A 15,034-nucleotide genomic window follows, 5' to 3' on the forward strand; every position below is an offset into this window, starting at 1 on the left:
TATTTGATATGTACAGAAATGATACGCAATCGGCCAGTGGAAGCTATGAAACAATGTGCAAGATACAAACACTCATGGTTGGTCACAAGTCGCATACAGCAGCTGATTGTAGAACAAAATGTATGGAAGGTGTTAATTTGGAGTATCACACACACACACACACACACACACACACACACACACACACACACACACACACACACACACACACACACACACACACACACACACACACACACACCTTTTTTTATTGTAGCTGCATAGAAAATACAGTTGTAAACCAGATCTCTTTGTCTACTGATGAGATGCTGACGGTACATGAAGGATTTTCTTTTACAGCAACACCATGTCCCTGAATGTAGAAACATTTTGGCACAGGACCCAAACAGCCAATGATGTCCATAATTTAAGAACTCAAATGCAAAGTGCAATCCATAAATTAAAAACAAACAAATCCCTCCCCACCCCAAAAAAATAATTAAAAATAAGCATGTCCATTTTTCACCATGTTATTTTTCTGTATAATTAGAAGACAGCAGCTGCCATTTACAGTGCGAGACCAATCACCAATTTCTGAATGAACCAATAGAAAAGCTCCAAATTCCACTGTCCGTAAATGTCCATTAAAAGTTACTGAATGACGTATCAACCCCTCTTTTAAAGAAATTTGGAGATACATGGTGTATTTGTTGGATGTGAAAATTTGTTCCTGATAGAAACAGAAAAGAGCAGACCACAGCTCTCTCAGCTAGTCCCTGGACCACCACGTGTTAATATGTAAATCATCGTTGAAATCTACATGAACTGTTGATTTGATACAGGTTCAAACAGAAAAAAAAAATTAATTAAAAATTGAAACCTGCTGAATAATACTCCAGAATGATTAAGCACAGCAACTTGGCAATGATTACCACAATACTTTCCTTCTATTTTTAAACAAAAACACCATGCCGTTCCGACGTCAGCTGAACGAGACGGACGAGTGTACCTTCCTCTTCATGAATGTACACAATGGAGGCATACAGTACTGGCCACTGAACGTTGGTCTAGTATAGGCACTAATGATACCAAAGTAGAGATAAGTGATGCTCATCTTTCAGAACAGGAAGCTACATATAGTCCACGCCGTCGTGTCCCATTTTTCTCCAAAGCAGAGTGTGGGTGGGTCCCTATTTATAGATGCAGAAGAGCGTAATCCCTTTATCCGGACGAGACGATTCTGGAACATCAACCACATGATGGTGAAGAAGAAGAAGCAGCCTTGATAAAACGGCTTGAGGAGCGAGGAACCCTCGCCCCTTTTCTGTCCGTTAGTTGCATTGGTCTTTACAGGCAAATCTCAAGTGTCCAGTTCAAGGCAAGGTTGCATCCAGAACAGCAAGCGGGGAGACATTTCCGCAGTATTTCGCATGGCAGAATAAATAAAAACCCGTCCTAAATCTGTGATCTTGCATCTTATAATTCACTCATTCCTTCCGTTTTGCCTTTATACATTTTAATACAAATAAGTTAAAAAAAAATAAATAAATAGTGACAATAAAGTGATGTGTGATCATTGGTCGTATGCAGGAAAATAATAAACAAAACAAATGTATACTTCATTTAGAACGCACTCCAACGTATAAAATATTCTACTGCACAAACATTTGGAATGGACTGTATTTATGACTTTCAAAATCAACCAATGGGGATTAAACTGAGCCCATGCTGAAATGACACACTTGGATATTAATTTAGATGCAAACACAAAGCTAAATGTACATAAAGGGCACAAATTCTGAGTAAATTCTGATTTAATCATCCATATTTTTGATCATTTTTATGAATAACCGTAGATATGACTTTTATTAATTAATCTTTGGATTCCTCTATGGCTCTTCCTTAATCTAATTCAGTTTGCAGCTTCCATCAGTAGAAACTCACTGAAGCTGCATTCCACTGGTATAACACTAGAATCATTTTATTAGGTGTACACATTTTTCCCTGTTTTAAAACAGAAGGGTTTTGTGTAATTAATAATATTTTCAACAATCTCACCCTATCATTTCATAGTAATTATTTCATAGTATTAAAACGACGAGTAAAGAATGACCTAAAATGAACCAACATCATAACCACAATGTTTAAATCGTCTAAACCAAAATCCACATGTACTTTTAGATACAATGTTCTCCCGAGAGCATAACAGGGCGATGCACGTGCTTCTGCGGGGCTTTTTCCTCGATGGATCTCATTACGAATGCCGTTCTTCTCACTTGCCATTTTCAAACTAGATTTATCGGTTATTTTTGCTGAATAAAAATGACAATTGTCGTTTTTGATACTATGCAAATTACCATAAAATGACAAAAGAGTGGGGAAATGTTTGAATTACAGTTATAGGTTACACACAAAAAAAGCTTTCCAACTCATCTGTAAATCTAATACAAGTGTATCTGCACTGAACTTTATTTTGTTGCTGAAAACACTGACTCCAAACTCCTGAGCAGCTCTGTAAGTGCATTGCTCTTCTTCCAACCACAAGCAAGACCTCTCAGGTAAGACTTTAGGCTAGAGTTGGAATAATGGCATTTAATACCCACACATTCGGAGTCAAATGTGACTTCTTGATCCTTTTTTTTCCTTCATTGATCTGTGTGCACTCGGTCTACTTCACCTGGGTATTGTGGGATAAACTCACGGTTCTTGGAAAACAACAAGAAGAAAGACCTCTGATGAAGTCAATAGAGGGAAAGTGCCACTTCATGTCAAATCCAATTCAACTTCTTTTCTCTGAGTCTTACAGGAATGTTCCCTATAAACAGGACGTTACTTAAAACAGTCAAAAGACACAAAGGAAAAAAAAATAAAATAAATAAACCTACATTATTTTGGTAACAATTGATAAGAGGAAAAGTGATAACAAAGGAGAGGAGTGATTCGAAAAGCCCTCCAACAGATCGACGCACAAAAAAACTTCAGGTTTCACAACAGTACAGTAACAGTTCTTCAGTCCATGACCAAAGACACACAACGTGATAAGTCACGATACGCCGTGTGGAGAGACTTTTTCCATTTGACAGAGCTTGAAATAAACACAGAAGCAAACAAAAAAAAAATAAAAAACAAGTGGTGATAAAACCAAAACAAACCAAGTGAAAGTGTACAAGCAACGAGCCGCATTCCGAGGGCAGTCTTTGAGAACTTTTTTATTTTTTTTTTTCTCCCCCCATTTTGATCGGAACGTCACCCACCCCTTTGTCAGAAGGTTTATGGCTGTCTTCAAAAAGTGAAGGGGAAAAACAGCACAAACCGTTAAAAAGGACAGCGACTGAGGCCTGGGTCACTGTCTGTAGTAGGCACCTGTCAAACAAAGCCAGTAAACATGGGTTAAAATGTGTTCTCGTCCAAAATATTTAAACTGAAAAAGTAATTTATTTACTAACCTCTGTATGCAGCATCAGGTCGGGAAGGTGGCCGAGGAGAGTAATTCTCTGAATACATGTAACTACTGTCCACATTCTCATAGTGTGGGGTGCGTGGAGGTGGAGGTCTGCAGAAAGAGAGGCAATTAATATGGGCTTTTCAGCATTAGCAGTTTACACAACTGTTGTTGAACGCCTCTGGTACCTGACTGGTTTGGGATTATTCCGAGCTCTTTGGTAGTCGTACTCTTCTCGTGTTCGTGGTCGCACTACTTCTTCCTGCATGGGCTAAAATAAAATAAAACACAACACACAACTGTATAAGAGCGTTATACATCCTTCTGCCGTACTGCACAATACCATGCTTCGGTTATTTCATCATAGTCCAGTCAAAGTGGTTATTAAGTACAGGGGGTCCTCGACTTACGACGTTGATCCGTTCCTACGTCGCGTCGTAAACCAATTTTTCGGTGTAAGTTGGAACATACATACATACTGTACGTAAATAACATACTGTAAGCACTTATCCTATCCTAACACCTCCTCGGTCCCGAGCCGCGTAACCGTGTATTCTTCGCGTTAGGACGTTTATGACGCAAAACCACTTAAGTTGAAACAAGGCTTTATACAGTAAATGGGAGATGTGTCGTAACTACAAAACATCGTAACTCGGGACTGACGTAACCCGAGGACCTCCTGTATCAACAATGGTCAGTAACTAAATATGGTTCCACATTTTGATCACATCTTTCTCAGTTTTAAAAGTTGGTTGTATGTGATATTAATCGGATGGTTTTGTTGGTCTACGAGCTTTGTTATTAGGAGTCCTTATTCCACATTATCACAGAGTGTTTCGGCTATATTTCCACTAATTTTCATTTCGCAACCTTATGCAAGTGGATTATCATGTTTTTAACCTCCTGGAAAATCATCTTCAAATATTTGTGCTGTCAAAAAAACAGGAATCAGTGACTTAAGTCTTGACTGCAAATGAATGAAGAAATAAATAAAGGTGTGGTCTCTGATTTTTCAAAGCAGAGTCAAAGTGTTCGGCAATTACATTAACATTAGCATGTGCCATGTGATTTACCTTCAAGTCTCCCTCTGCTCGTCTATCCCTCTGCTGTCTCTCCATGGCCAGTTTCTCTTTCTCTCTAGCCCTCTTATACTCCTTCTTCTCTTCTTCCATCAGCCGCCGGGCTATTTCCTGTGATGAACAACATCTGCTTTATTTTTGCCCATGACTTAAAATAAACTAATACAGATGGGGTTATTGTTAAAGCATTAGTTCACTTATACAAAGCTTCTGTGGATGAATCTGAACGAAAACTTGCCAAAAATTAAAAATCACAATAACTGATAATGTAATAAAAGCTGCCAAAACCATTTATCTTCATTCATTCCATTGTAGCCGCTTTAACACTGTCTTTCTGAGTTACTACCTTTAAATAAATGTAGTTAGAACAAAGTTAGAGCAAGCACTAACCTCATCCTGTGCGACCTGGGCAGCTCGTTTGTCCACCTTAGTGGCCTTTATAGAAGAGAAATTCATAAGAGAATGATTGGTCACTAATCACTGTAACATTTTATTCCTTTAGGAAAACAGATTATGCTCACTTTCAGTTCCTCTTCCTGTAGTCTGCGTGCCACCTCCATGTCTTTGAGCTCCTGATCACGAACGTCCATCTGTGCCAGACCCTGCGTTGCTTCTTTCACGCCATACTCCCCTCGCACAATTCGTCCTACAGGAGGCATCAGAGAGCAGAGAAAACCATGGAGTGTTTAAAAAGGTCATTTGCAAAGTTGGACACGTGCTGTAGCGCTGGCTCTAGAGTGGCAGCCACAAAAATTTTATCATGATTTAAAAGAGAGAAGTTCTTAACCAAACAGCCTCCCAGAAAAGAGAAACCATAAAGCCAGGGCATGCATTTATCAAAGCAATAATTCAAATGAGTGGAAAAAAACATAATATTTTGGAGATGTTCTGTGCCTTAGCACACTATTTTTGAATGATGTACAAATGACGTACAAAAAAAGCATGGATTTGTCATGATGCACAAGGGCAGGTGGGTCTCAAATCAGGGCAGGAACCAAAACAAACCCAAACTGTGGCTAATGTTCCAAAATGTGTTGGCACATGCGAATATATCTTACTTAAAAATGACCAAATGCCTAAAATTAAACTTAAATAGTTTATAAGGATGTTGACTTCCCATGATACTGATATTTAATGGAGATCCAGAATGATCTGAATCAGAAGGCAGCTTCCAAAATCTCATGCTGTGTTTATAACGGCTCCATGGAAGGTGAGATAGGGCCTGTTGGGCTGAGACAAAACCTGTCAATTCGCAGTTTGGTTTCCTCTTCCTTTGTCTGTCATATTGTTAAAATCATTCAAACCACAATAGCAACGGCAAGACTGTCTTTGATATGTATATATGTGATTTACCCTGGATTTTTATTCAGAAGAGAAACCATGATCCATAAACACTGGACAGAGTAATCACCCACTGAAGATTCAAATATCAGAAAAGACCATTTGAGAAGAGGTTGGAAACAAGTCTGGCAGCAGACCCACCACCAGTTTTCACAGCAAAGGCGCAGCAAAGAAGTAAAAGCACACTCAGATTCATTGGCCCTTCTCCATACCTCTCTCCTTTGAGGAATACCCTGGGGATCTGGAATCACCAGAGTGACCTCTGGAACTGGGCTCCTCAAACACATCGTTAGAGCCAGAGTTGACCCTCCGCCTGCTTCCGTAATCCGCATCCTCCAGGCTCTCTTCCGACCAGGCCCTACTTCTCGAGGACATGCTTGGATCGTCCCGGTCTCGCCCCCTGCTTCTGTCCCTACTCCGATGTTTCTCCCTGTCCCTTTCTTTGGCACCACGTCTGTCTTTATCCCTGTCCAAATTTCTGTCTCTGTAGCTGTTTTTCTCAGTATCCAATTCTGGTTCTAAGCGCCAGTGTTGGTCTCTACTTGTTTCTGTATTTAACATCTTCTCCTGACCTCTCTCTGGATCTCGATGTTGTACCCTATCTCTGTTTCTCCTTCCATCTCTTTCCCTCTCTCGATCTCGGTCCCTTCTCCTTTCTCTGTCCTTCTCTTTATCCCAGGCATTGTCTCTGTCAGTGGGGTCATCTTTATGAAATCTCTCCTTGGTGGACACCACGGGTTCTTGATCGTACTGAGGTTCATCAAACAGATCCAAGGTCTGATTTTTCCTGCCTCTTCGACGGTCAGCATTCTCGGTTTCGGTGGGCCTGTTTCGTTCAGTCAAGAAGTCCTCAGGATATTTAGTCCTGACTTCTGAGGTGGAATTTTCAGGCCTTCTAGGTCTACCTCTGGTGCCTTCAGGGTTATAGTGCTCTGGGGCTCTAGACCGACCAGTTTCTACAGGATAATAGTCAGCATTTCTGTCTGCTCGCCTTTTCTGTTCCAGTTTTGGAGAACGGTGATCTGGAGATCGACCTTGACTTAAGTCTCTGCGTCTTTCTCTGCTGCCCACTGGCGAACCGGAGCTTGGGTACTGCAGGCGGGGGTCTGAAGGGGGTCGGCCAGCTGATTAGGAGTAGATGGAGTGAAGATCAAATCCATGGAGGGGAGAAATAAAATGTAAAAGAAATACTAAGCTTGGTTAGTGGGCAAGACGTTAGTTCAATGCACAATGCAGAAAGTATAAGGTCAAACAGACAGTTTTCGTAGGCCCTCCATTACTTTGAATACTAAGGTGACTGACAGGCAATGAGGGAGAAAATGGTGATACAAATGCTGTTATACAACATCAGAAAGCATTTTGGGGCAAGCATTTCTTTTTCCTTTTTAAGGAAAAAAACGTCGTTCAAGCAAATAAGGATTATCATAGTAACTCTGTCATACGGCAATTGAAATAACAGATGTATTATTTAAAAACATTTGCATACTTTTACATATAAATGTTACTCCTCAAATGTATTGCATTTTTTAATTACATTGTCTCGAACAGCAATGTGAAAACTAACAAAAAGACATCAATACAATTTGGAAACCAATAAAAACTGAATGTATGTAACATTCTTTAAGACTTATTTATCAACTAGTGAAACGATTAAAGCTACATTAGGTAGTGTTTTGATCTTAAAATTACAGCTTCAAAATCATTGGGACTTTCCACTGACCTGTAATAGGGAGAATAGCGCCTTTGTCTTTGCTGCTTTGGGCTCAGCACTATGTAACATTTGGAGGAGGGCAGGGAACCCAGTCCTTGATATCAGAACAGTGCTGTAAATGTGAATTACACTCTTTTGCAACTGTAGCTGGAGCCCAGGGACAAAAATACCAAATCTCACCTAGTGTTTCTATAATGTGAAGCCTGTATCAGGTTGGGGGACACTCAATGTTGTAATTAATTACCATATTTTTTACATACCCAAAGTGATGGAACACAGTGAAGAACAGCCATGAAAAAAAGTGTTAATATCCAAATGTTTCATTGGGTTAATCAGTATCAGAATCCTTAAAAGACCATTCAAGGGTAAATTAAATGTTTTATGTTCTATGAAAGTATGATTGTGAAATAGTGCTAATGTTTTGTCTTCACCTTTTCCGTTTGTCCATTTCAGGGTCGCGGTTAGTGAATGTTTCATTCTTTTTTATTCAAACCTCTGGGGATAATCTCAGGCACCGTTCACATGGATCAAAATATTTTTAGAAATCAAGGTTGTGTCTGTGTTTTGGCCTCCCGTCCACATGAAAACTGTGTTTAAGGTCACTCACAACTTAGTTTTTTCCAAAAATGCTCTCCAATTCATAAAACTACAATATTCACACGCAGATAGCACTGGATTTCAGATCCCCACACATTAATAAATATAAATGATGCATTAGAAACATAGAATGCACAATTTTGAATAGCTTCAAATCTGGCCATTGAAAGCTCCAACGCTGGATTCCTCTGCTCACCAAGGCAGGGAGGGGACTACAGAGCATAACAGAAGCACTGCTGATGAGATAAACATGTTCACACTGCTGAGTAAATGGGGCTTAACTGTGCTGCAGCAAAGTGAAATGAAATACCTCAACCCTAAATAAGGCTGAGGTGGTAAATATTTCCTGCTGAGATTGTCTGGTGGTTTTCAGTATTATTTTAAGAACAGAATACTGAGAAAAATGAAATTATCTTTAATATAACAGGTTGAAAAGTTCAAGGGAGCCGTATTCTTTCGAAAGGCACTAATATATATATATATATATATATATATATATATATATATATATAGCATGTTGTTGCATCCTGCTTTCAGAACAGAGCTTAAGAGGCAGATAATGTAAGGTGCTTGTGTACTGAGGCTATGGTTCACATGGGTGGAAAACCAGCATTCAGCCAATCAGAGTCTCACTTCCATGGGCCAGTCATTGCATAACATTCAAAAGTAAACACACGAAACCAAACACACAAGGCCAGTGTAGAAGAGAGGGTGGGGTCAACCCGAGTCTCGCTTTTCCAGTTCTGAGTCGCAGAGGCGTTTAGGCATTCGGTCTACTGGACACAGGCTAACAGCAGTGGTTAGAGAGGCTAGTCAGTCTAAGAGCCCTTGTGGAGATGTTTGGTAAACACACAGACTCTCAAACTAACATGTGGTCACCTCGGCAGGCATTCCCTGCACTTCCATAACAAACACCCATCATTCTCTGCAGTGCCGTAGGCGCTTTATAGAAACAGAGGAGTGTGGACTGCAGATGTGTTCCATAACTGACTACTGTTGTCTTTTAGAAGAAGCCTTTCTGGAAGATCTTTGCTTTTTTCTTGTTTTGATTTAATATTTCTACAGGCTCAGAAGTGCACAGCAATGGTTTAGATTCCGTTTTCCCTTTTACTGAAATATATCAATCAGTCTGACGTCCTCTTGATTAGTTTCATTAGGTTTGTAATGGAGCTTTAAGGTTATTGTTGCTAAAATAATGAGAACTTAAAGCAAAAAAGTGTAGCACCCTTCACACATCCCTAAATCATCACACATTTACCTGAGAGTAATCAGCTGTTATCAAAACCCAGCAATAAACAGTATTCTGATTGACTAGTAATAACTGTTGATATCTATTTTGCATGCCCCTGTTATGACCACCTTGTCTGGTAGCGGCACCATCCGGTAAAGCGACTCTAGGTAGTATTTTCTCCTTAAAATTACAGCACCAAAATCGTTCTGATGCTACGCTGACCTGTAACGGGGAGAACAGAGCATCCGTCATTGCTACTTCAGGCTCAGCACTGCAGAAACTGCACTATAAACTTTTGAAGGAAGGTAGAAAACCACCACCCTTTCCTCTAAAAGGTAATTACACTCCGCAACTGTAGGGGGAGCCCAGAAGCAAAAATACCAAACCTTACCAACTGGTCCTTTAACTGTGAAATGTAAAATGTACCCAACCTTAAGCATTAACACGATAAGATTGTAGGACAATAAGTCATGTATAAAGAAAACTGAGAAAAAAGTAGAGGTAGTTAACACAAAATAAAGAGTAAATGCCCTGGTTAGGTTCACCCCTAGTGACACAATATTTAGAAAACATAAATATGCAATGTTTTTGAGTTTCTGCTGCGTATTTGAGTTAAAGGGTTGAGAAAACTAATAACCTTTAGACATATCGGCCAGTAAAGGAAGTGTTATGTGAACTGAAATATCAGAGGTCAGAGTTTTTATCTCTTTAAAATCAGTACTCGCCACAAAACGCTGTTGCTGTTGTTCTTCTTTATCTCAATCATCTCAGACACGGAGGTAAACTGAACACATCTATTAGCTTATAAACTGTATGTGGGGTAAGTGGAAAAGACATGTCAAAAAATTGTGCCGATGCCTAAACCAACGCTCCCGTCGCATTTTGTAATCCAGAGATACACAATTCATTTAAAACTTTGCGTGAAAAAACTCCAACATAAATGCATACAATCTCCAGCAAACAGTAGACCTCTGATCCAGGCTCCAGGCTGAGATTTTACAATGGCTGGACACTCGGACACTATAGCCGTAACAGCTCAAGCACCTGACTGGCCAGGTATAGAGTCATATCAATCTGCCATTTTAAAACCCCGGCCTGGAGAACGTGCTACATCTCTGTCATTCACTCAGTCCCGAACTAGAGAGCGCTTTACACACCTCCTCTGTCTTCATAGTACTGCTCCTCAAAGTTCGCCTCCAGCTGCTTCTGTCTCTTCCGCTCCTCTTTCATCTCTCTCTCCTGCAGCTTACGAGCAATGACCTAATATCACACACACAGAGAGAATGTTGTTTGTGTAATGAGTCACAAAAGATCCACAGAAGGCCTTAGTAAAGTATATTTCTGGTAATATAAACAGACAGGAAATAAATGATAAAAATCAATGCTGAGAGAATGACGCAGGTGTGAAATAAGGCCTTGTGCATAATACCAATCTGTCAAATCTGTTTTTGCACAGGTGAGATTTTGTGCAGTTAAGGGGACAATAATACAATAGCAATATGTAGCACAATATAAAATGTTTCAATAACAATTTGATTTTTATTCACATTTTCAATGTTCCAATATACAGGGGGTCCTCGACTTACAACGTTGATCCGTTCCTACGTCGCGTCGTAAACCGATTTTCGGTGTAAGTCGGAACATACGTACATACAAGCGTGTCTCATCCACGTTGAACACTTGTTCAGCACAGTAACCCCCTCCCTAATTATCCTGAGCCTCGTAACCGTGTATTCTTCCGCCACGCACACCAAACACGAAGTTCGCGTTACGACGTTTACGACGCAAAACCACTTAAGTCGAAACAAGGCCATATACAGTAAATGGGAGATGTGTCGTAACCACGAAACATCGTAACTCAGGACTGACGTAACCCAAGGACCTCCTGTATATTATTTATATCATGTCACTGACGGTCATTAGAGGGCGCTGCCATCAGTTCATTGCACTCAGTTTTAAAAAGTTAGTTTAAAAATATTAATAATGACAAAGCCGATGAGTCGAAATGATTTATTTATTTATTTATTTTTCTTTAAACAGAAAAAAACTTAAACATACTCAAGGGTCACATTTTAATGAAGAATTATAATTAAATGTGAAGTAAATTTTTCTAGCGGAGCAACGGCTTGCTAAATAAAAAAATCCTTGTGAAAACATGCTCTGATTCACTTATGGGAAGCTGAAGCCGAGAAGCTGAGTCGAGGAGTGGTAAGGTGTCCTACGGCGGGTTCGTGTCGACACATTGTCTACAGTAGGTTCGAAGTAGAACCTTTCTTTATTTGGACGTAATGAGCTATAGGCTAGCAATAAACATGAACTGGTGGAGAAGAAATGCGGGTTACTGTCCAAAGCTGTCCACATTTTGTTTTAGGTCTTCAAATGACTGAAGAGAACACAAACGTTTGCTTGTTCAACTTAAACATTTCAGAACACAAATCACAAGTGTTTTTTTTAATTTTTTTTTTTATTCATTTACATCTAAGATTTGTTTATATTTAAATACGGACACCTAACAAGGCTGCAGAAGAGAGAGATTTCAGCACTATCCTGCGAATTCTGGTTTACCATTTTTTGTTTTATCAAAAAAATATTTAAAAAGTTGAAAAATAAATAAAAGTACATTTTTCTTTTTTTTAAATGAAGAATTTTTTTGTTTAAAGGAAAAAAGTAGGCGAATCCTTGTGAAGATATCTGTAAAGTGTGTTTTCTTCAAGTGTCTCAGTCGTTTATTTATTTATACATTGATTTTACTGTTGTGAAATTAAAAAAAAAAAAAAAAAAAAAAAAAAAAAAAAAAAAAAAAAAACTACATGAGCTTATTTTAAACAAATACATGTGTGCTTTCCATCTCATTATTCCACAGATCCATATGGTGTTTGGTAATTAAAACAGGCTGCATTTCAGATGTTTCATCAGGCAGTGTCTCTTCTATTGATTATTAAATGTTCAAAAATATATTCCAAAGTCTCTGTTGCATTTGACTTTCTTAACGAGGTGGAAATCACCACTGAAGCTCATGCAAATGCGTTTACTGATTGCTCTGTCTGGGGAAAAAATATAAATTTGAACAAATAGTAAAATCTTCGTATTGAACCATCAAAATCTGGTTCGACTGGCAACATTCTGAATTGAGGACAGCCCTATATCAGAATTATATCGTACTGACCGAAATGAAGAAATATATTGTGATATAAATGTTGACCGTATCGTCCAGCCTTCACATCTCCAGTGACTCACGCTGGTGTCGTTATTATGACGCCATGTGTGCTTACATGAACAAATTCGTCTAGTCTGACCACATGAATCAGATTCTGACACCTGCCACTTGCAATGTGGACACTCAGTCTTAAAATGAGATAAATGAGGAAGGGGAAAAAAAAGGTGATTTGCACTAACCTCATCATTCTCTTCCTGCTGTCGCAGCTGCTCGGCCTGTCGGACCAGTTGATCCTGAATCTCTTGAGCGATTTCATTGTCGATGCGTTCACTAAGACAAAAATATTGAAAAAAAAAAAAAAAAAAAAAAAAAAAAAAAAAAAAAAAAAAAAAAAAAAAAGGTATCATCTTCAGGCTGTAAGACGTGGGGCTGTACCAGAAACCGAAGAGTCTGGATCTAGAGGCTACAACAATCTGTAATCCATGCTTATAGCATCTTACACAGACCAAACAAAGAAAAGAAGAAACTACAATCCCTAATTTTAATTGTGTATTTTTCCTGCATTCAATAAAGCAAAAACAATGATTAAATAAAAAGCAAAAAGACTTTATTATGCCTCAATAAATTATATAATGGGTGGAGAGATTCATAGTGCTTTAAAAACAACGTTTATTAAAGTAGGGCCGGTTTCAAATAAAGGACCACACTCATCTGCTCAGTACAGGGGAGGCTAGCTTCAAAGCCTCAACATCAGAAGCATCTAATAAAGCTTTAGAAAGGTCCAGATCACAAGACAACAAGGTTTTATTTCTATATTAAAAAATATTAAACTGCTGAAATGGACCAAAACAAAACTCTAGTTTGAGGTCAGTGTGTGGAGACAGTGACGTGGGATCGTTTAAATTTCTGTTCATGAGTTTCTGTGTAAAAACAATGTAAACACTGAGTGTGAAAGGAACAGACAGTGCTTTGATCAGCAGCAGAATGCAGCATTGATTAAAGCAGGACCTGTTCTCCTCAGAGACTGTCTCCAGGGTGGTTTTATTATTTATTTCACTCACGAATGTGTTGCCACATCATCCGCTGAGAACAAAACAGAAAGTGTAAGAAGACAGAGTCCTCTTGAACATCCAGTGCTGTCCGGATGTTTGTAGCTCAGTGGGTCATCCGAGTACATCTCTGTTATTCGTCCAACATGACAAATAATACACTTCCAGCTTTGACTTTCTTCATTTAAATGCACACCCTAACAGTAATAAGAGAATTCTGGGGCTATTCAATAATTCAGTCTAATCAACTCATCATCATAATTTGCCAATAAGAGCGTTTGCAGTTCTTAGATAAAGGTTTAAATCAAGCCGTGCTGGAAGGGACATTGTAACAAAGCGTTAAATGTGGAAGTTTGGAAGTTTGAGCTGCTCACAGATCTTGGTGCTTTCTCCGGATCTGGGCCTTGGCTCGCAGATCCTCCTCCTCCTGCAGACGTTTGGCCACTCGAAGGTCCTGCTGCACCAGCCGGCTCTTGTGGACGTTGGAAGCCAGGTGGTTCTCAACTGTATAAGGAAAGAAAGACTGAGATGTAAATTCCAAAGTTTATGTTTACATATATATTCATAACTAGGGAGGGTGGGTGTGTCTGGGATTGGGGGCTTTTATTGATATCACTACTCTTATCAATGCAGATCAATAGTGCATTCAATTAGTGGTCTTTATTAGGCATTCATTAGTTAACTGAACTTGACAACTCAGTGACTGCAGCTTTGAAGTAGCAGACTATGCCACTGAAAGGCATCACGTGATGGCAAAACACTCGTAATAGTACTGTATTAGGATAAGCTCTGGATCACAGAAGTCACAGAAAGGTCCATAGCTCCATGGCACAAACTCTGGGGGATTTATACCGCTCTGGCCAACATTTGCTACTGAACATGGTGACGTTAAAAGGTTTTTGTAGCGACTGAATGTTTGTGTCCAATGTTTTTTCCTTAAATTAGCTAAATTCCCCAATTGTAAGTGGCAACTACTACATTTGGGCTTTCAGTTCATGTTCTCCATTAACAATGAGTTCTTAATTTCTCGAAAGTACTTCAAAATAACAGGTTGCGATTAGAGAGAGCAGAACAGGGTAGTTTGACTGCATTCCTACAGCATCACACACACAGGGCAGAGCGTTTTGTCTGCACCTCACACACCTGAGGAGACTCATGAAAGGCTTGTGAAACAATTCATGTGTTGGTTCAGGTGTGTTAAAGCAGAGACAACAACAAACTCTGCATTGCTGTGGTACTCCTGGAATTGAAACCAGACAAAATCTACAATCCTGAGCAAAATAACTCTTCCCTTGAAACTGAAAATGTTTACAAACAATAATAAAATAATCTCCAAATTAGTACAAAAAAAATCATTTAATAATTGAAAATTTAAAGTTGAATAAAGATGATTTAAATGTCTTTGCTAAGACAAAAACAAACAAACAAAAAAACAACAACAAAAAACA

General features: G+C 39.1%; 1 protein-coding gene across 2 annotated transcripts in view; it reads right to left on the reverse strand.

Moving 5' to 3' along the window:
* Positions 1–15,034, reverse strand: part of ccdc50a (coiled-coil domain containing 50a) — a 26,372-nt gene continuing 11,338 nt past the window's right edge. The window contains exons 3-12 of one of the 2 annotated variants that reach the window (XM_066647258.1): positions 13,961–14,090; positions 12,777–12,867; positions 10,538–10,640; positions 6,054–6,965; positions 5,022–5,146; positions 4,891–4,935; positions 4,495–4,611; positions 3,610–3,692; positions 3,426–3,532; positions 1–3,342 (exon numbers count right to left, since the gene is read on the reverse strand). In XM_066647258.1, the coding sequence (XP_066503355.1) occupies positions 3,323–3,342; positions 3,426–3,532; positions 3,610–3,692; positions 4,495–4,611; positions 4,891–4,935; positions 5,022–5,146; positions 6,054–6,965; positions 10,538–10,640; positions 12,777–12,867; positions 13,961–14,090 (1,733 nt within the window). In that variant the 3' untranslated portion in view covers positions 1–3,322. The remainder of the gene's footprint in view (positions 3,343–3,425; positions 3,533–3,609; positions 3,693–4,494; positions 4,612–4,890; positions 4,936–5,021; positions 5,147–6,053; positions 6,966–10,537; positions 10,641–12,776; positions 12,868–13,960; positions 14,091–15,034) is intronic. The other variant, XM_066647259.1, reaches the window with a different exon arrangement.

This window comes from Hoplias malabaricus, chromosome 16 (genome assembly GCF_029633855.1).
Source record: "Hoplias malabaricus isolate fHopMal1 chromosome 16, fHopMal1.hap1, whole genome shotgun sequence".
NCBI lineage: Eukaryota > Metazoa > Chordata > Actinopteri > Characiformes > Erythrinidae > Hoplias > Hoplias malabaricus.